This window comes from Carlito syrichta, unplaced genomic scaffold, assembly GCF_000164805.1.
Source record: "Carlito syrichta isolate Samal-C Ts95f unplaced genomic scaffold, Tarsius_syrichta-2.0.1 Scaffold308086, whole genome shotgun sequence".
Lineage (NCBI taxonomy): Eukaryota > Metazoa > Chordata > Mammalia > Primates > Tarsiidae > Carlito > Carlito syrichta.
In genome coordinates this window covers 371,278-399,195 of record NW_007252182.1, presented here as the reverse complement: position 1 = coordinate 399,195, position 27,918 = coordinate 371,278, and the positions used below count along the sequence as shown (strand labels likewise).

The 27,918-nt window shown below is 43.3% G+C and overlaps 1 protein-coding gene across 6 annotated transcripts in view; it reads right to left on the bottom strand.

Annotated features, from left to right (window-relative positions):
• Nucleotides 1–27,684, bottom strand: part of PDXDC1 (pyridoxal dependent decarboxylase domain containing 1) — a 58,210-nt gene extending 30,526 nt beyond the window's left edge. For 2 of the 6 annotated variants that reach the window (XM_008064856.2, XM_021715950.1), the window contains exons 1-6: nucleotides 27,482–27,684; nucleotides 12,022–12,095; nucleotides 11,450–11,515; nucleotides 7,090–7,170; nucleotides 3,425–3,571; nucleotides 2,807–2,996 (exon numbers count right to left, since the gene is read on the bottom strand). In XM_008064856.2, the coding sequence (XP_008063047.1) occupies nucleotides 2,807–2,996; nucleotides 3,425–3,571; nucleotides 7,090–7,170; nucleotides 11,450–11,515; nucleotides 12,022–12,095; nucleotides 27,482–27,502 (579 nt within the window). In that variant the 5' untranslated portion in view covers nucleotides 27,503–27,684. The remainder of the gene's footprint in view (nucleotides 1–2,806; nucleotides 2,997–3,424; nucleotides 3,572–7,089; nucleotides 7,171–11,449; nucleotides 11,516–12,021; nucleotides 12,096–27,481) is intronic. The other 4 variants (XM_021715949.1, XM_021715951.1, XM_021715953.1 and 1 more) reach the window with 3 other exon arrangements.
• Nucleotides 27,685–27,918: the final 234 nt, after the last annotated feature.

The following is a 27,918-nucleotide window of genomic DNA, read 5'->3' as shown; positions in this document are numbered from 1 at the left end:
CCCACGGGCTCAGGCAATCCACTCACCTCAGCCTCCCAAAGCACGGGATTACAGGCTGAGCCACCAAGCCCAGCTAGATATACATTTCTTAAGAGAAATGAAGTCAGGGTGTTATGGATGAAGACAGTCATTATCAATTTTATATTTTCTATTTTTAGCTTCCAAAGTATTGAGGAGATTATAGTTTTAGGAACTGTAAATAATTGCAGCATACTGTTCTATGTAACTAAGACTTGGTAATATTTAAAGACCAAAAATTTAATGAGTGCTTTATTCACACACTTTCCTCCTTAAAGGATTAAAAAAAATTATGAACGTGATGCCTAGGTAAAACAAATCATCAAAATACAGGCATTAGGGCTAGGCGTAGTGACTCATGCCTGTAATCCCAGCACTTTGGGAGACAGAGGCAGGAGCACTGCTTGAGCCCAGCGCCAGAGTTTACTACCAGCCTAGGCAACATAATGAGATCTCATCTCTACAAAAAAATCAAAAAATTAGCCAGGCATGGTGGTGCATACCTGTTGTCCTAGCTACTAAGGAGGTTGAGGCGGAAAGATTACCTGAGCCCAGAAGGTTGAGGCTGCGGTGAGCCATGATTGTGCCACTACACTCTGGCCTGGGCAACAGAATGAGACTCCAATTCAAAAACAAAAAAAAACCCCAAAACCAAAAACAAACCAGGCATTAAAAGTGAAAATGCCTCCTTATAAGTCACCAATCCACCACTGTTAACAATATATGTATAACCTTCCAGACATTTTATAGGTATGAAAACACGTGTGTAAGCATGTACACACTTAAAAACATGAACATGGCTGGGTGTGGTGGCTCACACCTGTAATCCCAGCACTTTGGGAGGCGGAAGCAAGAGGATTGCCTGAGTCCAGGGATTTGAGACAAGCCTGGGGAACATGATAAGACCGTGTCTGTACAATAAATCAAACTACAGGTGGTGTGCACCCGTAGTTTCAGCTACTTGGAAGGCTGAAGCGGAAGTATCGCCTGAGTCCTGCAGGTTGAGGCTGCGATGGTCGTGAGCGTGTCACTGTACTCCAGCCTGGGTGACAGTGAGACTCGGACTTAAACAAAACAAAACATGAACATGGCCATCTTACAACTAGCGCTCTACCACTGCCTTTCTCACTAACTCGCAGTAGGTACTCCACAAGTAATTTGTATCATGTTTCTCCAGGAATGTGATAAAACTCCTCATTTTTGTTTTTGTTTGTTTTTGTTTTTTTTGAGTTGGAGTCTCACTCTGTCGCCCAGACTAGAGTGCAGTGGCCGCTCCCGGCCACCACAGCCTCGACCTGCTGGACTCCGGCGATCCTTCCACCTCAGTAGCCGGAATTACAGGCGCACACTATACCACGCCCGGCTGATTTTTTGATTTATTGTAGAGATGAGGTCTCGCTGCCCAGGCGGGTCTCGAACACGCGGGCTCAGGCAATCCACTCACTTCAGCCTCCCAAAGGCGAGGGATTACAGGCTGAGCCACCAAGACCGGCTAAACTCCTCATTTTTACACCCTCATGAAGAGGACCTAATTTCTTGCCACCAGTGATCACAGCTCAGAATCAATTTAAAAGTCCCTGAGTGTTTCCCACACATCTCCCCAGTACTTCTATATCTTACTAAAGAAGAAGCCTCCAATCCTATGGGTTTTGCCTTAAAACATTCTTGGCCAAGAGGGTAAAAGCAATTTCTTGTCTCAGGGTAGTTCCCTAATTGAGCTATAGGCACCATGAACTTTAAAAATGGCAATGCTTGCCGGGTGCCGTGGCTCACACCTGTAATCCCAGCACTTTGGGCGGCTGAGGCGAGAGGATTGCCTGAGTCCAGGGGTCTGAGATCAGCCCAGGCAATTTGGCAAGACCTTGTCTCTACAATAAGTCAAAAAAATTAACCAGGTATGGTGGCACGTGCCTGTGGTTGCAGCTACTTAGAAGGCTGAGGCGGAAGGATCACCTGAGCCCACTGCACTGCAGCCTGGAGGACAATAAGACTCCAACTCAGCAACAACAACAACAACAACAAAAATCCAGCACTACACAAAAAGCATTACCTGAAAATGGTCACAGAAACCAAAAGAATGGATACACTCTAATTGTCCAAAACAGAAACAGTTCATTAAATTACTACTCACTTGAAGAAATATTATAAAGTCATGAAAAATAAACTTTACTTTGAGGAATTGCTAAAATATCATATACTCCTATTATAACAGTAAGTAAAAAAGTCAGATAAAACCCATATAAATAACCACATACCTACTTTGATTAAAGTCTAGAAAGTAAAATAGTGACTATGGTTGCCTTTGAGGAATTAAAAAAGTTTATCTATGACATATTCTTTATTTCTAAACTCATTAATTTGTTAAATATAATGACAAAAGAAGCATGTAAGACCACCCTTCTTTTCGCTCAAAAATAATAGCAGTCAGGTACAGTGGCTCATGCCTATAATCCCAGCATGGTGGGAGAATTGCTTGAGGCCAAGAATTTGAGACCAGCCTAGGCAACATAGCAAGACCCCTTATCTTTACAAAAAAAATCCAAACATTAGCCAGGTATGGTTGTGTGTACCTACAGTCCCAGCTACTCAGGAGGCTGAGGTAATCTGTAATGGTACCACTGCACTCCAGCCTGGGCAACAGGGTAAAGTCCTGACTTGAAGAGCAAAAAAAAAAAAAAAAAAAACCCAATAGCATCTAAAGAAATGGTTCTACAAGTTTTAAAAGCCTCAGGATAAAAAAAAACCCAAACCATTGTTTCTTTACAATATCTGCCTTATACCACATTACCTGATTACAAAGGTATTGGCCCAAACCAGGTCTAGCAGCAGCACTAAGATATATAACAGGTTTTTTGTTATACAACACATTGAATCCATCCACTACAAAGTCTTCATATCGAGAATGAATGGCAAGTCTACAGATCTTTGTGAGTCCTTCTCTTTCCTCTTCGTGGAAATAAGCACAGCCATTTTCATACCTGTTAAGAGACATCCATACATTAAAAAGTTCTTACTTCTGGTTAATTCTGACTTTATATGTCAGTCTTATAATCTTGGAAGCAATTTTTTTCTCAACCTAGAAACTGTCACCTAGATCAGGCAGAGAGGACAGGAATGTGAAACATCCTCATCACAGATGGCTAACAACTCATTACAGCTGGAAGTTACAAAGGAGTGAGGCAATGACTTTTCATGCATACCCAATTCCATCAAGAGCAAAGACCATGAAAACAAGTGAGGAATAGGAGCCTGCCAGATATAAAAAGCCTGAGGTACTGAGGTTAGGCAATGCTTCCAAGAGGAGATAAATTTGAACCTCAGTGGGACAGCGCCAAAAAAAGCTCTCTCACTGTCTACACCTGACTCATAAATGTCTTTATTGGAAACTAAAAACTCAAGTCTTTACCTGAAAATTCTGCATAGCCATAAGGTAGTGTCTGAAAGTATCCTAGTTGTCAGTTTCCTCAGCTTCTCTTTGTCCAGAGTTGAAATATAAGCTCCCAGACTATGTCCCAACAAAGCCATGTGACCTTGTTCTCCAATATTCTGAATCCTGTCAAGCAAAATTCATTAAAGAAAATATTAGAGTTAAAGCATAAAAAAGGACATAGAACTTAGAGACACAGTAGTCCACAGGAATTTCTGACAGACTTGAAATCCATTTAATGGCCCACAAGGCAGAAATTCAGATGAATTTAGACAATTCAATGCATAGAAAGTATTGGTAGTTTGGGGAGAAAAATATTTTAAAAATTTGAGTCTTAGAAGATAAATATCCTTTTTATTGAGTATCTACAAAATGTTTTTGAATAATTGTCTGTTAAGTATTTTGAAGATTATATCCCAGCCTTAAGAATTTTGGAGGAGGCCGGGCTCGGTGGCTCAGCCTGTAATCCCAGCACTTTGGGAGGCCGAGGTGAGTGGACTGCCTGAGCCCACGGGTTCGAGACCCGCCTGGGCAACTTGGCGAGACTTCATCTCTACAATAAATCAAAAATTAGCCGGGTGCGGTAGCGTGCGCCTGCAGTTCCAGCTATTTGGAAGGCTGAGGCGGAAGGATCACCGGAGCCCAGCAGGTCGAGGCTGTGGTAGCCAGGAGCGGCCACTGCACTCCAGTCTGGGTGACAGAGTGAAACTCCAACTCCAAAAAAAAAACAACAAAGAATTTTGGAGGATAGAGTTAAGATAAAATGAGCGAAAATATTTCTTTAAAATTTTATTTATTTATTTACTTATTTATTTCATATAAGAGACAAGGTATTGCTATGTTGCTGAGGTTGGTCTTGAACTCCTGGGCCCAAGCAATCTTCCAGCTCCAGCCTCCCAATATGCTGGGATTACACGCATGTGCCATCACACCCAACCTTTTTTTTTTTTTTTTTTGAGTCGGTGTCTCACTTTGTCACTCAGACTAGAGTGCTGTGGCATAATCACAGCTTAACGCAGTCTGCAAGTCATGGGTTCAAGCTATTTTCCTATCTCAGCCTCCCAAGTGTAGGTATGTGCCTCCACACCCAACTCATTTTTTGTAGAGTTGAGGTCTTGTTATGTTGCCCAGGCTGGTCTTGAACTCCTGGGCTCAAGAGCTCCTCCTGCCTCTGCCTCCCAAAATGCTGAGATGATAGGTGTGAACCACTGTGCCTGATCCATTTTTTAAAGAATTATTAAAGATAAATAATTTCCTGCATTAAACAGCTGTGTATTATAATAACATAGCAAATTCAAGGGGGACTAGGTATTGTTTCATATAAAATTAAAATGGATATACTAATTTCCCTTATAAAGAATAACTGTATCATGCCTATAATCCCAGCACTTTGGGAAGCCTAAGTGAGAGGACTGCCTGAGCCCACGGGTTTGAGGCCAGCCCCAGCAACTTGGCGAGACCTGGTCTCCCTACAATAAATCAAAAAATTAGCCAGGTGTGGTAGTGCACACCTATAGTTCCAGCTACTTGGAAGGCTAAGGCAGAAAGATCACGTGAGCCCACTGAGTCGAGGCTGCAGTGGCCATGAGAGTGCCACTGCACTCCATTCTGGGTGACAGAGTGAGACTCCAACTCAAAAAACAAAAGAAAAGAATAACTGTAAATAACAAGAATTAAATTTACAATTGTTAACTATAACAATAAGAAAAAGACAACAAATAGAATACTGGGCAAAGGACAGTCATAAAGGGAAATATAAGTAGGCCTTAAAGCATACAAAAAGATACTTACCGTGGCTCCTAATGGGAAAAATGCAAACTTAAAAGATGCTGAAATATCATCCTGACTTATCTGATTTCTCACATCAGAATATCGCTTATTGAAGATCCTTCAGTATGGTAACACCCTTGCAGGCAAAGGTGTGGGATAGAAGCACTTTTTTTTTTTTTTGAGTCAGAGCCTCACTCTGTTGCCCAGGCTGGAGTGCAGTGGATCCTTCTGCCTCAGCCTTCCAAGTAGCTGGAACTACAGGCACGTACCACCATGCCTGGTTGCTTTTTCTTGATTTATTGTAGAAACGAGATCTTGCCAAGTTGCCCAGCCTAGTCTCGAACCCCTGGATTCAGACAATCCTATCGCCTTGGCCTCCCAAAGTGCTGGGATTATAGGCGTGAGCCACCATGCCCGGCAAGAAGCATTTTCATACCCTGCTGGTGGGGCTGTTAACTGGCGCAACTCCATGGAGGGAAATTTGGCAATGTTTGTCCAGATTACAAACGCGCACACTGACTGAGCCAGCATCCTCCTCTGAGGACTCGGTCCTCCAGACACACTTGGTTCTACAAGTGATGACACATGTCAAAAGCAACTGGCTGCAGCGATGTTTGTAACAGAAAATTATGAACAGGAGATGAGTTAAATAAAATATGTTCCATCTATTCCAAGTAAAATAAACAGCTCTGAAAAAGGAGAAAGCTCCCACCTTGGAATTCTCTGATACACACTGTATATCAATGAACTCCAAGACATAAGAAGAAAAACTCCAGGTCAGAATACATACTGGAGGGGAGGGTATGGGCATTTTGCTTGTGTAGAGTACAGACACACAGAACACTTCGGGAGAGAAACAAAAGAAGTGGGTGACACTGTCTCTAGAGAAGAGAGCCAGGTAGGGAAGCAGAGGTAGGAAGAAAAAATTGCCTCCGTATACCTTTCTTTATCTTTCAAATTTTGAACCAGAAAAATGCATTGCTTATTCCAAAAACTTAAATTAAAAAAAAGAGAAAACAAAGCTAAATAAATTGCCAGTCAATTCAGCTGTAGCAATTCTAGCAGAAAAGAATACAGCATTTATCTTTCATGCTTTTGCTAGGTCCTCCCTAAGACACCACACACTAAAAATGAAAGGATTGAGCTTTAGTAAATACCTTCATTCTACAAAATATATTATATATCTAATGTCTTTCCAAGAAGAAAAAATAAACATTATCTTAATATCATATGAGGGGGAAACAAAAAAACCTGGAATTTATTTGTAAAAAATATGTCTGATTTATTCTTACATGCTTAAACTTTATCACCTTCAAAGTACTCTCTGTTTGACACACTATACCTATGGAGATGCATTTTCTACTGCTCAAAACAGTTTGTGAACTTATCAATTTTGATGCATTTTAGTGTTTCTATTGGTTTTTGTTTCACCTCTTCCACATCAGCACATATCCCTTTGAGGACTTTTCTCATTGGGGAAACAAAAAAAAGTCACTCAGGACGAGATCAAGTGAATGGGCATCATGCCATTTTTGATCAAAAACTGCTGAACACTCAGTGAGGTGTGGGCAGGTGCACTCGTAAATCACCCATCATGAAATGGGCAAACTCACTGAAAGAATCTCCAAAAAAAATTCACTGAAGCCGAATGCAGCCTCTCACAAATGCTAGCTGGTACACTGATGCTGATGGGTTCCTAGAACACTCAACTAGCAGGGGGAGCCTGTAATCCAAAGGGCCTGCCCTCCAAAAGATAATTCTGGGTTTTTTTGGGTTCCCCTCATATGTAACGCTTAATGCAATACGCTTCTGGATCTGAGTGCTCACTACTGAAATCACTACTGAAATCACGCAGACTTTCAGCTCTTCCTTACCGGGTGCTCGGGGACTCCTCATCTTCATCTCCATGCATCAGGTTCTGCACCAGCTGGAGGATGCTCACCATGTCCTGTCCACTGCAGAACAAACCAGCTGATGGACCAGTGGAAAGAGCACACACTCCCCCACCTCTTTCCCACCATTTCCCTCATCCAACCAACTTTGGTAAAAGGTTGGCTTTTTTTTTTCTGGGTTTGAAACACAGGTCACAGCCTTTCCCCTTCCTGACAACTTCCCCAGCAATTTCTGGAGTGCCATGATGCTTAGATTGCTTCCATGTGTGAGCCGGATTTAGCCTGTAAACTAGGATGAGGGGGACGTTTATCTGTATACTTTAGATCTAGTATGTAATAAACTATGCCTGTTTAAATGAATCCTTTAATAAATGAATAAATGACTGAAACGAGTTCTTTTTTAATTGTGTAGCTATAAGAGAAATAATCGATATACAGTGTATATATATCTTTTGAGTTGGGGTCTCACTCAGTTGGGGTACAGTGGCACAATCATGGCTCACTACATCCTTGGCCTCCTGGGCGCAGGTAATCAATCCTTCTGCCTCAGCCTCCTGAGTAGCTGGGACTACAGGTGTGTGCCAACTTGCCCTGCTAATTTTTTGATTGTAGAGACAAGGTGAGTTCTTGTTATGTTGCCCAGGCTGGTCTTGAACTCTTGGGTTCAAGTAATCCTCCCACCTAGCCCTCCCAAAGTGCTGGGATTACAGATATGAGCCACCAAGCCCAGCCTGGCCTATACTTTTTAAATAACAAATCTCAAATTATAAACTGAATTTGAATATAACTTTGCTTGTGACTAAATCAATGTTTTAAATATGAGTTTGATTTTCAAAAATGTCACCATTTTACTCTAGCAACATTTCTATATATTTCATTTGAATCTTGGAGGAGAGGCCATGTAGTAAGAATCTGAGGTCCTCATAAGATGCTAGAAGGTCATAAGAATGCCTCAGATGTATCTAGTCTTCCTCCACATAATAGTCTTGTCTGTTTGGATGAACAGCCTTCAACAGGTAATGCAAGCATCATTTACTACAGCTCTTCCCCAAGCTGGGAAACTTGAGATCTGCTTAGAGTGTAACTAGATTTACTTCTATGCAAGAGATATTACTAAATGTCCATTACAGTAGAGGGGGAGACTTGCAAAAAAAACTCGAATGGCTGAAGTTGTAAGCTATGGCAAGGCAACCTGTAACATGTGTAACATAAAAATATTACCCCTTCATTAATGAGAATGTTACTAATAGAAAGCTTCCTTTTTCAAAAAAAGAAACACTCAAAACAATGCCCCCAAACTCATCCTCTCCAAGGTGCTGACCTTCAAGTGAGAAGGGCTCTGCTCCCTGGACACAGTTGAGATTTTGGACAGGTAAGGACCCTTAAAAGCCACACTCAGGAGCTTACCATATGACCTTGAGCAAGCTATTCAAACTCACTAAGCCTCAACGTTATAGAGTTGTGAGGCTGCAATCAGACAGTGCATGTAAAGCATTTGGCACTGTGCCTGCCACATTACTAGTCTCAAATGTTGGATATTAGCATTATTTTTTTATTTTTAGAGATGAGGTCTCAGTATGTTGCCCAGGCTAGTCTTGAACTACTGGTCTCAAGCAACCCTCTTGCCTCAGCCTCCCAAAGTGCTGGGACCACAGGCATGAGTCACTGTGTCCAGCCCAGATATCAGCATTCCTAAGTATGAACGCTGATCAGTGGCTTCAATACACTGCCATTCTGAGAATTACAGCTATTATTGGGAGTATCTCTTTTTTTTTTTTTTTTTTTGAGTTGGAGTCTTACTCCATCGCCCAGGCTGGAGTACAGTGGCATGCTAACGGCCACCCCAGTGTTGACCTGCCGGGCTTAGGCGATCCTTCCGCCTCAGCCTTCCAAATAGCCGGAATTACAGGCACGCGCTACCACACCAAGCTATTTTTAAAAAATTTATTGTAGAGATGAGGTCTCATCAGATTGCTCAGGCTGTACTCGAACCCGTGGGCTCAGGCAATCCCCTCACCTCGTCTCCCAAAGTGCTGGGATTACAAGCTTGAGCCACCAAGCCTGGCCAGGAGTATCTCTTCTTGTGAAATGTCTGTGGAATCAGAAGTCTAAACACAGCCTAAACCCTTTTGTTCCCTCTATAGACTTCGATGAGAAGACTTACACGAGTACTTTCCTGAGCTGTAGAAAGCACTTCACACCTAGCTTTAAATCAGCACCATTCATACCACAAATAGAAGTAACTATTTTGGCTGGGTGTGGTGGCTCATACCTATAATCCTAGCACTTTGAGATGCCGAGGAGGGAGAGTCGCTTGAGCACAGGAGTTCGAGACCAACCTGGGCAACATAGTGAGACCTCGCCACTAAAAAAAAACAAAACAAAAATTAACCAGTAGTGGTGGCATGTCTGTAGTTCTAGTTACTTGGGAGAGGCTGAGGCAGAAATATTGCTTGAGCCCAGGAGGTCAAGGCTGCATTGAGCTGGGATCGTGCCACTGCACTCCAGCCTGGGTGACAGAGTGAGACCCTGTCTCAAAAAAAAAAAAAAAAAAAAAGGAGTGACTAGCTTAAGATATTAGTATCTGGGTGTGTTAGATGCAATATATATTGGCACACTGTGCTTCTTCATACTTTTCTTTTGCAACCTCGTTCAATTTATATTTGGGTCAAAGGTCAATTTAAGGGAGTTGCACTATTTACCTATGTGCAATTTCCTGGTTATAAAAGGAAAATATAGTTTGTCTCAAAGAAGCTGGGCTGGGACATTAATCCCAGATTAACTGCCTTATAAAAATTTTAGCCAGCTACTTTTTTTTTTTCTGTTTTTTCCCTGTTAGTTCAAACCACAAAGACTTGACATATTTGTTTCAGCTGCCAAAAAATAAATCACTCTGCCAATAAATGATTAAAGTTGACATTTTCCTTTCATTTCCTATATTATAATGACAAATTTATCAAATTAAAATGTCTCTAAACAATAAAACTCAGTCTACCAAATAGATCACAGGTTTCAAGAATCAACTAAGTATAAAACTTCAGTTATAATTATAAATTTGTGTACCACTTCCTTTTTTAGAGACAGTTTATCACTACGTTGCCCAGGTTGGACTCAAACTACTAGCCTCAAGTGATTCTCCTGCCTCAGCCTTCTGTGTAGCTAGGACTACAGGTATGCACTATCACGCCTGGTCCATATTATCACTTTGAGCCCTGAGGTTTGTATTCAATTCTGAATGGGAAAGGGAAAGAGGTCAGTAGGCTCAGTATTATCACCAACCAGCCAATGGCATTTCCATCTTCTAATGTTATACTGTACTACTGACATTTGCTTTGTGCTCCTTAACACTAAAATTGTGGCCAGGCTCAGCAGCTCAGCTGTAATCCCAGCACTTTGGGAGTCTGAGGCGAGCAGACTGCCTGAGCCCGCGGGTTTGAGACCAGCTGGAGGAACTTGGCGAGACCTCATCTCTACAATAAATCAAAAATCAGCCAGGCGTGGTAGCGCATGCCTGTAGTTCCGACTACTTGGAAGGCGGAGGTGGAAGGATCACCAGCAGGTTGACGCTGGGGTAGCCATGAGTGTACAACTGCACTCCAGCCCAGGCGACAGACTGAGACTCCAACTCAAAAAAAAAAACAAAAAAAACCCCAAAAAACTAAAATAGTACATCAATGACAGTAAAATCTTGGTTTAATCCAGGCTCGGTGGCTCAGCCTGTAATCCCATGCTTTGGGAGGTTGAGGTGAGTGGATTGCCTGAGCCTGTGGGTTCGATACCTGCCTGGGCAACTTGGTGAGACCTCATCTCTATAATAAATAAATAAATAAATCAGCCGGGCGTAGTAGTGTGTGCCTGTAGTTCCAGCTACTTGGAAGGCTGAGGCAGAAGGATTACCGGAGTTCAGCAGGTCGAGGCTGCAGTGGCCGGGAGCGGCCACTGCACTCCAGTCTGGGCAACAGAGTGAGACTCCAACTCAAAAAAAATAAATAAGCCGGGCTCGGTGGCTCAGCCTGTAATCTCACGCCTTTGGGAGGCTGAGGTGAGTGGATTGCCTGAGCCTGCGGGTCCGAGACCCGCCTGGGCAGCAAGACCTCATCTCTACAATAAATTAAAAAATCAGCTGGGCATGGTAGCGCATGCCTGTAATTCCGGCTACTTGGAAGGCTGAGGTGGAAGGATCGCCGGAGCCCAGCAGGTCGAGGCCATTGGAGCGGCCACTGCACTCCAATCTGGGCGACAGAGTGAGACTCCAACTCAAAATAAATAAATAAATAAATAAATCTTGCTTTAAGAAAAATGTATACTCTAACAAAAGGTATTGATCCTCACTGCCACCTACCTGCCCTGGAGTGGCCCTGGAATGTCCCCTGATACGAGCTTCTTTCCATTTTCTTCTTCTGTTCTTCTAATTTAAAGAAAAAAAAAACTCTGCCCATTTGTTTTATCATCTCAAATTTCTAACATTTAACATGCAAAACAAATGACCTTGTTGCCTGTACCCTCTCAGTGACTGTGCAGAATTTGAAACACATTTGTCACATCTCCCCGTCTCTACAGTTTTAGGTTCAGTTTGAGTTTCTGGAATAGAAAAGAACCTGAAAAAAAAAATTCAACTCATGTCTTGGTTAATTGATGCCTAATAATATGACCTGAATATATAATAAGTATTTATAAGTTCAAATCAATATATCAAGTAAATGAAACGCAACAGAATTGAAAATTATAAGTCCTTCCTCAATTTCAAAACCTTTAATTACAAGGCATCGTCTATCCAAGACAAATACTAATTGTAAACTCAGCTGAAGTTATGTGTGACATTCTGAGGTCAAGAGCTGTCAGAAGGAAACCAGAGCCACCAGTTTCCAACAGGCTGAACTCGCTGAGCAGGGTTGCCTCTGTCCACATGCTCACCTCTGACCGTCCTCCAGCATCTTCATGGCCTCCTTCAGATTCTTTCCCATCTCAGCTAAGGTAGGATCAGCTATCTGGAGAACAAAGCAGAAAGGTGGAATTTTAACAATCTTCGATGACCTTTGCAGCACAACTCATCTAGAAAAATTAAGTGTGAGTCCACTTTCTTCTAGATTTATTAGAAACACATGGATTATAAAGTACATGCATTATTTTAAAGCTTCCAACAGTACAAAAGTATAACAGAAAAAGTAAAGTCCAGCCCCATGTCCCAGGGGAAGGTTGTTTTTTTTGTTTTTTTTTCAGTTGGAGTCTTCCTTTGTTACCCAGGCTAGAGTGCAGTGGCACGATCACAGCTCACCACAACCTCCGTCTCTTGGGCTCAGGCAATCTTTCTGCCTCAGCCTCTGGAGTAGCTGGGACTAGAGGCACGCCATGTCCACCTCATTTTTATTTTTGTAGAGACAAGGTCTTGCTATGCTGCCCAGGCTGGTCTTGAACTCCTGGGTTCAAGCAATCCTCCCACCTCAGCCTTCCAAAGTACTGGGATTACAGGCATGAGCCACCACACCCAGTCACTCCAGGGGAAGCCACTTCAAAATGTGACATCTCTTTCCAAATTTTCACCTTACTCATATGCACTCTGCAACTTGCTTTTCTCTACTTCATAGTAAATAAGGCTCCGTGTCATTATGCAAGCTTCATTCTTCTTAGGTTAAACCTTAGTCCATTCTATGGACACACCATGGTTCATGGTCCCCAGTTAATGGATTCTCAGGTTACCCTCAAGGTCCTGAAAACTGTGTACAGTATGCTATTTGTTTATGGCTATAATAGGCTGAAAAACACACCCTTCTTCTCCCAAAAAAGATATTTACATCCTAATCCCTGGAATCTGTGATTTTTACTTAATAAGGCAGTCTTTGCAGAAGTGAATAAGTTAAGGCTCTTGAGATGGTGAGAGTGCTCTGAACTACCCAGGTGAGCCCTAAATGTGACCACATGTATCCTCATAAGAGAGTGAGACAGAGGAAGGCTTCACACCCACCATAAGACCATATGAAGACAGAGATTTGAAGACATTGATCTTTAAAAAAAAGGAATGATGTAGCCACAAACTAAGGAATGTTGGCAGAACCATAAGCTGGGACAGGCAAGGAAGGGACTGTGCCCTAGAGCCTTCAAAAAGAGGGGGGCCCTGCCAGTACCTTGATTTAAACCCAGTGATGCTGACTACAAACCCCTGGCCTCCAGAACTGTGAGAGAATATATTTCCATTGTTTTAAGCCACCCAGTTTGTAAGACATGTTACAGCAGCCACCAGCAACTAGTGCACAGGTCAGCCTGCAAGTGCCTCCATCAATACAGCCTGTCTCTGGAAGCTACTCAGGCTGGGAATGCTGCCTGCCTCCAGGGCAGTGGCTGGGAAGATGTGCCTGAGGGTGGGAGGGGAGAGGCTTATCAGTTCATATCATTTGTTGCTTTTGAATTTGAGTACAAGTGCAAACCTATCTCCCATCCAAAAAGTAAATGAAATAGAAATTTTCCAAAGTAAAACACACACACACACACACACACTTTCCTTTTTTTTTTTGAGTCCACACACACCCACACACACACTTTCCTTTTTCTCTCTTTTTTTTTTTTGAGTTGGAGTCTCACGCTGTCACCCAGGTTGAAGTGCAGTGGCACGCTCAAGGCCATAGCAGCTTCAACCTGCTGGGCTCAGACAATCCTTCCACCTGAGTCTTCCAAGTAGCTGGAACTGCAGGCACATACCACCATCCCCAGCTAATTTTTTGATTTATTGTAGAGACAAGGTCTCACCAAGTTGTCTAGGTTGGTCTCAAACCCCTGGACTCAGGCAATCCTCTTGCCTCGGCCTCCCAAAGCACTGGGATTATAAGCTGAGCCACCGAGCCCGGCCTCTCTGCAATAATTTTTAGGGAGAACATCGTGTTGCCCTAAATCTCTACACAGTATGAGCTGTACCATAAAGAGCTTCCAAAGCTCCCTTGCTTCCCTCTCACACTCGAAGAGTGCTGCCAGAGGGAAGACTTGCACTTATCGTACCAAGTAATATCTTACATGGAGGGGTGCTTCATTTAGTACTGCACTGCCTCCACAGATTGTTGAGAAATTCTACTAAGTTTATCAACATAAGAATCAGAAAACGTTCAATTCTAAGAGACCTAAAGGATCTAGTCCAAGGGTTTTCCAGCTGTGTGCTCCGGAGCCTTAAGACTCCAGGAAAAACCCTGGGAGGGAAGGGCTGGGTAGGCAGGGCTTCTAGCTCCCAGCCCCCATTCACAGATCAGTTGTTTTATATTATGGGGTTTAGCATCAGTTTCATTTGAAAACAGCCTCATTAAAAAGAAAAATAGTAGGCTGGGCGTGGTGGCTCATGCCTATAATCCCAAGCACTTTGGGAGGCCAAGATGAGAGGACTGCCTGAGTCCACGGATCTGAGACCAGCCTGGGCAACTTGGCAACCTCATCTCTACAATAAATCAAAAAATTAGCCGGGCATGGTGGTACGTGTCTGTGGTTCCAGCTACTTGAAAGGCTGAGGTGGAAGGATCACCTGAGCCCAGCAGGTCGAGGCTGCGGTGGCTGTGAGTGTGCCACTGCACTCCAGCCTGGGTAACACAGTGAGACTCTGACTCAAAAGAAAAGAAAAAAAGCAAAGCATAAAACATCTGATTCGGGACTAACATTTAATTAAATTAATTATTTATTTATTTAAGCCATAGAGACATTCTTTGCAATTGGTCTAGCATTTTAGAGGCGAGGAAACAGACCTGAGTAAAGCTACCTGCCTACGGTCATGGAGCTCATAAATAAGAGCATGGCCTCTGAACTTGGATCCTGACTCCTGTTTCTGGCCTCTATTACATCACACTGACTCCCACAAGGGCTTACAAAGCAACCATGTAGCCACATCCACTCTGACTTTTACACCAAATAGAAAAATCCTTTTAAAACAGGTGTTTTCAATAAAATTCCCAGCTTGAACCATGAGAAAAGTGAGAAAGCAATCGAAAAGAAACTCACTGCTCCAAGTTAATGATGATGAGTAGGATAAGGGACAGATAACAGTCAAGGGAGCTGACCTCCTCAGTCAGCTGGTGATGTTCCTTACTATCCTCACCTCTGTGACACTCCAATATGTCCCCTACCACCTGGCCATTCATGCCTGTGGGCTTCATGCTTCTAACATTCCTGTCTGAAGCACGCTTGTGCCTATATCTATATCTATCTCTAGCTACCTCCTGTTAACAGTCACAAGATATTATTTCCAGGAAACCTTCCTGATAAAACCATTTTCACTCTTTCACACCCCCTCTAATGACTCTGAGGCCTTTTTTGTCTTAAATCGGAAGTCTAGACTTGTTGCCTGACAGCAACTTGGTGAGACCTTGTCTCTACAACAAATAAAAAAATTAGCTGGGCGTGGTGGCAAGCGCCTATAGTTCCAGCTACTTGGCCTGAGCCCAGCAGGTAAAGGCTGCGGTGGCCATGAGAGTGCCACTGCACTACACCATGGATGACAGAGTGAGGCTCCTACTCAAACAAAACAAAACAAAACAAAAGCAAAAAACAAACAAAAAAATACCATTTTTGCAGTGGCTGTTGATGAGTTACAAGGCAAAATCAAGGACAATGTACACTTGAAAGCTGTGCAGGTACTGTCTATAACATCAGTCTCAATACTCAGGGATTCAAGCATTGCCATAACAGGCTTCTTTTCCTACCTACAAACATATTTGAATACATTTTCCCTTATTTAAATCTTGAATAAAATGACCTGACTAAAAATCCGGGGCCTACTAGAAATAATTTCAGAAAAAAGGTTATTTTATTACAATAACAACAACAAAGTCAATAGATTCCACCCACGTCTTCTGAGGCCAGTTGGTGTTTAGTCTGTTTCCTTTGCATTATCTTTCCTGTCTTTACACAAGCCAATCCAAGTTGTAAGATTGCATGTGAATATGGTGTTTTTTTGTTTGTTTTTGTTGAGTCAGAGTCTCACTGTCATCCAGGCTAGAGCGCAGTTGGTACCATTCACAGCTCATCACACACCCTTGCCCACCTGCGCTCAAGCGATCCTTTGCCTCAGCCTCCCAAGTCGCTAGGACTATAGGCACATGCCATGCCCAGTTAATTTTTTTATTTTTTGTAGACACAAGTTTTCACTATGTTGCCCAGGCTGGTCTTGAACTCCTGGGTTCAAGCAGTCCTCCTGTCTTGCCTCTCAAAATGCTGGGACTACAGGCGTGGGCCACTGTGCCCAACCTGAATGTGGTATTTTAAGATGCTTTTCTAGGAAAGAAACCAACACAGATTTCTGGGTTGGATTCCTAGAATCTCCTCTCACCTGGGTCTCTCTCCAAGACTTAAAGATGTTTGTGGCAATTATCCCATTAAAAAACCAGAAAAAGGAAAATAAAGCATTTATAGAGTGTGTATATCCACACATATTTCCTGATTGCAAAACTGACAGATGCTTATTGCTGAGAGTTTGGAAACAGGGATACCTCTCATTAGGAGGCAAATTTATAAATTACATTTCAATTATGGTTGTTCCTGCTGTGCAATGAAGTGGGTTTGGTATTTTTGCTACAACTATATCCAACACAGATGCATGGTAGGAGTTAATACAATTTCAAGGTTCCTAAGGAGAAACATTCAATTGTATGCTAATTGTCACAGAATCCAAACTTTAAAAGGCAACTCATTTTGTGAAACATGCTCCTTTGTTCATTCCTTTATAAGCATCTTTTTCCAAGAATCATTTTTATACTTGATGATTTCCATTATCTTTGTTCAGGTATGGGATATTCAAATGCCTTACCACTATCAGAAGTAAATATTACATATATAATGTCAAAGTTACTTAAAAGTTCTCACAATTAAAATGTTGGGGGGGAAAATCGAGAGTAAATGCAAGATAAAGTAATAGTAAAGATGGTCAGGGAGCAATTCTCAATTTTTTAAAAGAAGCTAGTAGAAAATTATAGATTTATTTGGAATAAAGCTGCATAGATTAATGGAAAAAACACTTATTTTTGCTTTTGGCAAGAATTATATCAACTCAGAATGAAGTAATACTGGTACAATTCCTACCTCTAGCATTTGGAATACAATCTATTTTGCTATATTTCCTTTTTTATTGATAGATAATTATATGTATTTGTGGAGTCTATATGATATTTTCATTTTTAAAAAATACTGCTAAGCTGATTTGACATTTTATATATAGGATGTAACCTGGAGTTCAGGAAAAAACCCACCATTTTACTTATTTTTTATTACAATATTTCTTTATATTTTTTATTTTAAAGATGTGGGGTACAATTCAGGGTTAGGTATATAAACGTTGATTATGCAGGCGCCCTTGTTGATAAGGTGTGCCCCTCCTTCCCCTAGCACTTTCCCTCAACTGCCAATCCCACCCCCCACCTTCCACATTGGCAGTTTCCCACTACTGCCAATCCTTTTCTTATAGTGTTATAGTAGTTGTTCAAGGTCCACTGATGAGTGAGAATATATGATACTCTGTTGTTTGTTTCTGTGATAGATCACTGAGTATGATCGACACTAAATTCATCAAAGTTGCTGCGAAGTCCATGTTTGTCCTTCTTTATGGCTGCATAATATTCCATTGTGCACATGTACCACATTTTTTAAATCCAGTCCAGCTTCAATGGGTAGCATGGTTGGTTCCATGTTTTTGCTATTGTGAATAGAGCTACAACAAACATACATGTGCAGGTATCTTTTTTGTAGAATGATATGTGTTCCTCCAGTTATATTCCCAATAGGGGAATTGCTGGGTCATATGGAAGGTCAATATCTAGTTCTTTCAGAAATCACCACACTCTCTTCCAAAGAGGTTGCACTAGTTTGCATTCCCACCAGCAGTGTTAGAAGCATTCCTTTTTCTTCACATCTTTGCCAGTATCTTTGTTTGTTTTACTAAAGATGTGGTTTAGATTTGCATTTCTCTGATGATTAGTGAGGCTGAGAACTTTTTCATGTGTCTGCTGGCTGCCCATATACCCATGTATCTTCTTTTGAGAAGTGTCTATTCAGGTCTTTTGCCCACTTTTTAATGGAACTGTTTGTTTTTTTCCTTTCGGCACATTTGAGTTCCTAGATCCTAGATGTTAGGCCTTTGTCAGATATACAATTGGCAAATATTTTTTCCCATTCTGTGGGCTGTCTCCTTGCTCTTTGGATGGTTTCTTTTGCTTCGCAGAAGCTTGTCAGTTTAATGAGGTCCCACTTGTCTATCTTATTTCTTATGGTATGGGCACTTAGGGTTCTGATAAGGAATTGGTTGCCAGTTCCACTTTCCATAAGGGTGTCTCCTGCGTTTTCTAAAACACCATTTTAATGGTCATCTTCAGTTACTATTAATGGGATTAAAAAAAAATCACTTATTAATCAAGCTTATTAACTAGAAGTTGTTTATCTTAACCTTTCAAAAGAGGAAACTGCAGTAGATATAAAAGAAGTCTCCAGAGCCTAGGATTTGGGAATTACTGAATTACAGGCAATTGAGTTTGAAACTTTGTTTTCAAGCACATTTAACTAAGATTTGTATACTTTCTTCAGTTAAACCAGCTTACCAAAGTGTCACTTTTTTTTTTTAAGTAGGAGTCTCACTCTGTTGCCCAGGCTGGAGTGCAGTCGCACACTCATGGACCACAGCAGCCTCGACCTCTGTCTCAGGTCGATCCTTCCATCTCAGCCTTCAAAGTAGCTGGAAACACAGGCATGTACCACCACACTTGGCTAATTTTTTGATTGATTGTAGAGATGAGGTATCATCAAGTTGGCCAGATTAGTCATGAAACCCTGGGCTAAGGCAATTCTCTCACCTCCACCTTCCAAATTGCTGGGATTACAGGCATGAGCAACCATAGCCAGCTCAAAGTGTGACTTTTTAAAAATCATGTGTTTACATGATTTGGAAAAAATTATACCTCAAATTCCTGATTTCACAGACATTACTGCTTAGCACAAACCTAAGTTAAAAAACAAAAACAGACCAGGTGCAGTGGTTTATGCCTGTAATTCCAGCAATTTGGGAGGTGGAAGCAAGAGGACAGTCTGGGTCCAGGGGTTTGAGAGCAGCTTGGGCAACTTAGTGAGACCTCACTGCTACAATAAATCAAAAAATTAGCCAGGTGTGATGGCGCCCACCTGTAGTCCCAGCTAGTTGGAATGCTAAGGCGGAAGGATCACCTGAACTCAGCAGGTCGAGGCTGGGGTGGCCGAGAGTGTGCCACTGCAGGCCAGCCTGGGCAATAGAGTGAGTCTTCAACTCAAAATAAATAAATAAATAAATAGATAGATTTTTTTTTTTTAAAGCCAGGGATAGTTGAGCAGAGAAGGTTAACCTGGAGCGACCAGAAGCAGAGCAGGGTCCACCGCAAAGAACAGGGACATATATGGGGAGACAGAAATGCTCCGAGTCTTGATCATGCTGGTGGCAGTATGACTATATACAACTCCAAAACACAAACTATATAATTAAAATGGGCATTTTTGTTGTATGAAAATTGTTCCTCAATTTTAAAAAGGTAGCAAAAATTAATTTAAAGCCCATTTAAAAGAAAACATTAAGCAAATAATAGTATATGTGGTACATGGTGACCAAACTCACCAAGACAGTACATGAATAACTTCTGTTTGGAAGATACAGAGCCAAGCCTTTAATGAGACACAGCCTCTAGAAAAGGGAGGGGGGGGGGATGCCTCAAATGTGATTTTATTTTTTAAATTTATTTTGATTTATTTTTTGAGTTGAGGTCTCACCCTTCACCCAGGCTGGAGTGCAGTGGCACAATCACAGCTCACTGCAGCCTCAACCTCCTGGGCTCAGGGGATCCTCCCACTTTAGCCTTCCAAATAGCTGGAACTACAGGCGAGTGCCATGATGTTTGGCTAATTTTTTGATTTTTTTGTAGACAAGGTCTTGTTTGCCCAGGCAGGTCTTAAGCAATCCTCCCACCTCAGCCTCCCAGAGCGCTGAGATTATAAGCATGGGCCACTGTGCCTGGCTGAGTAATTTAAAATATATATATAAATGGTAACATTCATCAATGATAAAAGTATATAATACTGTAGTTTCGCCAGGTGTGGTGGCTCATGACTGTAATCCTGATACTTTGGGAGCCTGAGGAGGGAGGATTGCTTGAGACCAGGAGTTTGAGACCCACCTAGGCAACATAGTTAGACCTTGTCTCTACAAAAAAAATAAAAATAAATTAGCTAGGCATGATGGAGTGCACCTGAAGTCCCTGCTACTCAAGGCTGAGGCAGAAGGATCGCCTAGGCCTAGGACGTTGAGGCCACAGTGAGCTGTGATCTTGCTATTGCACTCCAGCCTAGGTGACAGAGACTCCAACTTGAAAACAAAAAAACTACAGTTTCAATAAACCATTTTTTCAGGGGAGAATATTCATATTTAGGAGGCTCCAGGGCTATTGAAAGAAGAACCAAAGAGAAACCAGCTGTGCATACTAAACAAAAGACCTTGGTATTATCAGATGCTGGTTTACATCATATGCCTTAGGCATATTAAAAAAACACTACCAGCCAGGTGTGGTGGCTTACATCTGTAAACCCAGCACTTTGGGAGGCTGAGGCAAGAGCACTATCTGAGCCTAGGAGTTTGAGACCAGCAGGTGTAGAGACCACGTCTCTACAAATAATAAAAAAGTACTACCCATCTTCAGCTGACCAAAGCAAGAGAGATAAAGCTCTAAATTGCTGTTTCTAACATACCAACAGCTCTTGCTTTCCACAGTTTTTCTAAACAAAGTTAATCCTGAATAGTGATAATCATTCCAATTCCACCTCTCCAAAGATCACTTCTTTTTCTCCCAGGTGAAAACAAACAGTGCCTGCTGTCTAGCACTAGTTAAACAAGTTCCCCAAACACCACACTACACACCTCTGAGAAGCCACAAGAACACACTGTTCCTTATGGGTCAATGATGAGAGAAAAGAACAAGATTCTCCAAGTTGATACAGTGACTTGCAAACCTGGCTTAACGTGCTGGAGTCTCAGCTTTTCCATTTGGAAGTATTTTTGCCCAATTTCAACAGTAGGGTATTTAATTAGGTACTAGGCACTTTCGTCTCTCCCACCTAAGAACCGGATACTCTTAAAATCTTATTTTTACCCATCATGAACTCTATGCTTGAGTGTGTCTGGGAGAACATGAAGATATATTGGGGTTGTTGCCTCATGAAGCATCATAAGCTTCCTTGTGGAAAAGGAATATGCAAGTATTGTATGAGGTGTAACTGTTGGTATTTAACCTTATAAATTCCTGAAGAAGAGAGGCAGAAAAGAATAAGAAAAGGCAAACGTGAACAACAGAGTAGTAAAAATCGGGTAGAAATGAAGAGCCTGCAAGTAAGTCATACCAGGTCAAATCTCAGTCACAGACAGCAGTGTGTGAGGGGAGGTACCCAAGTCACTCGTCTTGGACACATGTTGGAGATGCTAGAGATCCAGGTCGGAGCTTCAAGAAACTGTTCCTAGAGACCACTATGGAGAGTCGATTCACTCAGGCACGAGTAACTCCTTCCAAAGATTACAGATGGAAAAGTACCACATGACAGAAAGGCTTGATTTCTAAAAAGTTTCCTACTTTATCTGGAATCACACTCTTATTCTGGAACAAAAAGGAAATTGCTTAAAGAGAAGCAAGCTATAGTCACTAGATATCATAACTCTTTCACTGAGATAGGCTTCTTCAAAGTGAGTATCTCCTAGGACTTGTTAGTGGGCAATCAGATCAGAAAGAGAAAGACAAAGAGGAAGTGGTTTTCCTGTCTCTTGATTTACATCTATCAGCAATGGCACAATCATAAAGTAAAAACATCCACTACATTTACAGTTAAACTCTAGAAAAGCATTAATTCTTTATTTTTTTTTAAGTTTTAAAACAAAGTTTATTAGCAAGAAGGAAGATTCATGGCAGAAAGACCTGCTATGGGCAAGTTTTTCTTTTTTTCTTTCTTTTTTTTTTTGAGTTGGAATCTCACTCTGTCGCCCAGACTGGAATGCAGTGATTTATTGTAGAGATGAAGTCTCGCCTGCCCAGGCGGGTCTCGAACCTGTGGGCTCAGGCAATCCACTCACCTCAGCCTCCCAAAGGCGCGGGATTACAGGCTGAGCTCCAAAGAAGAACAACCACTGAAAAGCATTAATTCTGTTAAATATTCTACCTAAAGAATCTCTTTTCAGCCAGGCACAGTGGCTCATGCCTGTAATCCCAGCACCTTGGGAGGCAGAGGCTGAGAGAATTGCCTGAGCCCAGAGGTTCAAGACCAGCCTGGGTAACTTGGTGAGACCTCATCTCTACAATTAAAAAAAAAAAAAATTAGCCGGGCATGGTGGCGCATGCCTTATAGCTCAAGCTACTTGGAAGGTTGAGGTGGAAGGATGGCCGTAAGTGTGCCACTGCACTCCAGCCTGGGTGAAAAAGTGAGATTCCAACTCAAAAAAAAGGAATAAATTACAAGTTTCTGCTTTAGGTAAAAACAGATGACATTAAGCTCAAGCAACTCCTACCTATAACTCATCATCCTAGCTATGGTGGGACAGACGAGGAACTGGGGACTCCCAAGGGCTCTGCTACTGACCACCTCTGCAATCTCGAATAAATCAAGAATTACCAAGGTCATACATTTTTAGGACCAGGAACTTTGTGCCACAGCTAGGTCCCATCTGTTTTCCCTGACACCTAGCATTAGATAATCATTTACAGCCATCACCACCACACACCTGTATGCAAACACCTCACGTGATTGATGATCATGTAGGAATTAGCTAGGAATTGGCTTTAAGTGAAAGCTGAAAGTACAGCCTCTCATTTTGCTGAAGTCCTCGCATTTTATAAACAAAGGCACACATGGAAACAGGTCAGTCCAGGCTTGCTTAACGGGGGTTCTTTTCTCAAACCTCTTAAGTAAAGAGCAGAAACAGAAATTCTGGCAGTTCTTATCAGTAAGAAATGATCAGAAATGTTCCATCCATGCTGACCCTGCTGCTCCTTATAAGGTGACAAAGAATTTTCTAAAATCAGGCCCAAAGAGGAAGAAAAAAACCCCACTGAGTTCAGGATGAGTTCAAGAGCCAAAAATGGACTGAACTGTAATTATTTTTGTCAGAAACAGGATCAAAGTTGCCTTGTAACTATAAGGAAATTAGCCTAACTCGATGGTGCTGTCCAGTGAAACTTCCTTGTTGATGGAAGTGTTCTCTATCTGTGCTGCCCGGTAAGACAGTCATAAGCCACCTATGGTTGCTAAGCTCTTGACACAAGGCTAGTAGGACAGAGAAAATGAATTTACATTTTATTTCTTTTAGTTATCTAAATCGCCTTTGTGGCCGGTGGCTGGGGAGCTGAACTGACTACAGCTCTAGATTCTCTAAGTCAGCAATTTTCAACCAGAGTGGATTCTCCTCACCACTAGGGTGGTGGATTCTCCCCACCATTAGCCTCCAGCTGGAGACTTTTAGTTGTCACAGCGGGCAGGGGGTGCTACTGCTGGGTGGAGGCCAGGGATGCTGCTCAACGTGCCGCAGTACACAAGCCAGCCCCCACGAGAGAATCATCTCACCCAACATCAATAGTGCTGAGGCTGAGAAACTATTACATGTTTGTGCAAGGATGGAATTAAAGTAAAAGCAAAACAAATGGTAGCACATCTCATCTAAACATAATTCCCAGGAAGAATGAGATTCTTCAACCAACAGGAAAAGGTCTGGGCTGTTATAGAAACTTAAAGCAGTAGGTTTTTACTGAAAAGTGTATGTGTGTCTTCCTTGAATATTAACTACGTAAATACCGTGAGACTCTGCTTCAGGGCCTTGTTCCTGATGAGGGGACATACAGTGCTGGGGGTGAATTCCCTCCCCCTCAACCTATCTGATTTTTTGGAACATCACTAATTTCAGATATAAGAAAACCGCTATTGCTGTGAAAGAAAAGCAAATCAAGTCAAGGAACTGGCCGTTCTCACAGGTCTGTATGTTCCTTATCACCTAAAGACCAGGCAGGGTACAGAATTGTATATGGACCAGAAGAGAGGTGCTGAGTGGTTCCACCAAATGATGACGGCATACAACATTTCAGAGTGAGAGACATTACTTGCAGTTTTTGAGGGTATCAAATGACACTGTGGTTTCTGCTGCTGGTATAAATTATGCAAGGTTCAGTTTAAATGGGATCATTCAGAACTGCTCAAATAGCTCTCAAATTTACATTTGCAATGTAGAATTTAACCCAGGATAGTCTATTCCTCAAAGAAACAAGAATGAACACAATTCAATGTTCCACTTTGATTCAAACTGTTTTCCAGAACACAAAGCCATCAACATTCATATTACAGCAATGCTTTCTCTTTTCTGCCCATTTAATACCAACAGAAATCGTTCATTACATGGATGGCCCTCTATTACTTCAGGGAATATAAAAATAAGACCCAGTCCTAGTTCTGAAAAATTTACATTCAGAATTTTCATGAAGGACTAAGGCAGAAACTTCCAACCCACACGTTCTGAATTCCCAAAAGATCACCGCAATTTTTGTGAATGCTCCAGCCTTAAGAACGCTGGGAATTTCAGTACCTCTTCAGAGCTTCGCTTTGGATCTTCTACCCGGCTCGGTGGCTCAGCCTGTAATCCCAATGCTTTGGGAGGCTGAGGTGAGTGGATTGCCTGAGCCCACGGGTTCAAGACCCATCTGGGCAACTTGGCGAGACCTCACCTCTACAATAAATCAAAAATTAGCCGGGCGTGGTAGTGCATGCCTGTAGTTCCAGCTACTTGGAAGGCTGAGGAGGAAGGATCGCCAGAGCCCAGCAGGTTGAGGCTGCAGTGACCGGGAACGGCCACTGCACTCCAGTCTGAGTGACAGAGTGAGACTTCAACTCAAAAAAAAAAAAAAAAAAAAAAATCTTTTACCACTGGACTTGGTGGCTCAGCCTGCAATCCCAGCGCTTTGGGAGACTGAGGCGAGTGGACTGCCTGAGCCTGTGGGTTCGAGACCCACCTGGGTAACTTGGCCAGACCTGTCTCCACAATAAATCAAAAATTAGCCGGGCATGGTAGCGCGCGCCTGTAGTTCCAGCTACTTGGAAGGCTGAGACGGAAGGATCGCCATAGCCCCCAGCAGATCGAGGCTGCGGTGGCCGGGAGCGGCCACTGCACTCCAGTCTGGGCGACAGAGTGAGACTCCAACTCAAAAAAAAAAAAAAAAAAAATTAATCGGGCATGCTACTTGGAAGGCTAAGGTGGAAGGATCACCGGAGTCCAGCAGGTCAAGATTGCGGTGGCCGGGAGTGTGCCACTGCACTCCAGTCTGAACGAGAGAGTGAGACTCCAACTCAAAAAAAAAAAAAAAAAAAAAGATCTTTTATCATCAATTAACATTTAGGGAGCAACCACTGTAATCTGGTGATCAGATGCCAGAAGTAATATTTAAGGCAGGATTCCAACCCACACTGTTTTGCAGATTTGCCTATAAAGATCTATTCCTAGAGGAATGATCACCATAGTTCTTTAGGTTTCTAACTGAAATGACATGAAGCTCACCCCACCTTTCTATGAAATTGAAAACGATACAGAAGGGATACTCTGAGCCTCATTTTGTATTCACCTACTGGTGTTACACACATGACCTAGCCAAGGGTTTCTCAGCCTTAGCAACGCTGACATTTTGGGCCAGGTAATTCCCTGGAATGGGGGCTGCCCCTTCTCCTGCAATGCAGGATGTGTAGCAGCATCCCTGGCCTCTGCCTACCAGCAGTACCTCCCTGTTCCCACTGTGACAATCAAAAATACCTCCAGACATTGCCAAATGTCCTCTGGGGAACAAAATTGTACCGATTGAGAACCACTGATCTAGACAAACTGAAAGTACCAAAAGGTAGACAATGTGCTCATTCAAAGACTGGAAAGACTTTACTCCCAGCCAGGAAGGCAGGTAACACCCACCACAGAGCCAGCATGAGGAAAAATTATTGTCTTTTTCTTGTCTTCCACCCAATTTATGCTGAACAACTGAGGAGTAGCCTACAGCACTGTGTGCACATGAAGACATCTGGCTCAATTTCTACAGTTACTGCCCTCAACTCTCCAGTGACAGGGGAACAAACCTACAACAGTTGCTGCATTGAAAAAAGGCAAAATGTAGTTATTTCCACCAGTTCAAAATCAAAATGTATAAGTCTTTTTTTTTTTTGAGTCGGAGTCTTACTGCCGCCGGGCATCATCACGGCTCACGACAACCCACTGGGCTCAGGAGGTCCTTTCACTTCAGTCTCCGGAGTAACTGGGACCACACCCAGCTAATTTTTTGTCTCGATACGTTGCCCAGGCTGGTCTCAAACTCCTGGGGGCTCGAGCGATCCTTCCACTTCGACCTCCTAAATAGGTGGGATTACAGGTGTAAGTCACCGCGCCCGGCCAAAACGTAGCAGTCTTAAAACACATGTGCTCCTGAACAACACATGTAAGCAAAACCGGGTCTGTATCAAACAGGATCAGCGCGAGCAGAGGGAAGGACCCTGAGGGAGGGCAGAATGTCAGGCACCGGAGAAAGGACTCCTTGAAGGAAGAAACCCAGATGTTGGTTCTCATTTACCAGCCCTGCATCCGGGACAACTCGAATCTATTTCACACGCCAGAGCGGTCAGCCACATCCCGCGGGCTGGTCCCCCCAGGCGAAACCAGAGAAAGGCGCTGTGACCAGTGGATTTCGGGAGGACACGGAGGTCTCTCCCCGTCCCCGCGAAGGGGGAGCCAGGAAGCTAGGATCCCCGAAACGCAACTCAAAATCTTCGGAAAACCCACCCCACCGGGTCCCGAGGTTCTCGCCGGCTGTTCGTTAGCTGCGGCATCAGGATCACGTGAGGGAGACCTTGTTCAACACGCAGAGGCCGGTTCCGCCCCCGGAGGTTCTGACCCCACGACTGAAAGAAAGCTCGACGTTGCCCAGGGCCCAGGTGATTCCCGAAGTTGGGAAAGCGCTGCTTTCGCCAATCCTTCCTAACTCGGAGACCATAGAGAACCTACAGGTTTGCAGTCGACTCCGAAACAGCTGGGGCCGCACACTGACAGCTCCCGGCATCGGAAGGGCCACCGAGCTCGGGCCCGCCCCGCGCGGAACCTCCGCAGAGCCCAAGGTCGGCCCCACGCCCCTAGGCCCCGGTAGAACGCGGCCCGGCCTCTTTCGGCCCGCGGGGACCCGAGAGATACCGGCCCGTGACGTGACCAGGCCCCGGCCGCCCTCCAGGCCAGGCCGGTTAGCCCCGGTCCCCCTGCCCGGGTCACAATGGCAGCTCCAGACCGGGAAACAGTCGCCCCGGAGGTGAGGGAGCCGGGCCGCAGCGCCGCCCCTCAAATCTCCCTCCCCGTACGGACCTTCTCCAGGGACGCGTCCATGGCTGAGGCGGCCAGTGGTGGCCCGGCGGTCCCAGGCGCTACTTCCGCCTCCCGCGCCCCGCCGCGTTTTCCACGCTGGCAGCGCTGACGTCCCCCGCGCCCGCGGCTGGCGGGGCGGAAAGGAGGAGGAGCTGTCCGGAGGCGCCGCGGGGTGGGGAACCTGAGGGCTGCAGGGAGGCGAGGCGCGGTTCTCACTCATAGGTGGACCCTGGATACCTCTCATAATACTACAAAAAAGGGATTGGCAGCAGCATGATACTGTCAGGGGTGGGAGGCAAACAACACCAATAAGGATGTGTGACACCATTCCAGGTGAATTGAAGTCCAATTGGAGCCCAAACTTCACCCTGCATGTAGTCTACTTATGTACCCCAGTCCTGACTTGTATTCCACATCTTTGAAATACAAAGAAAAAA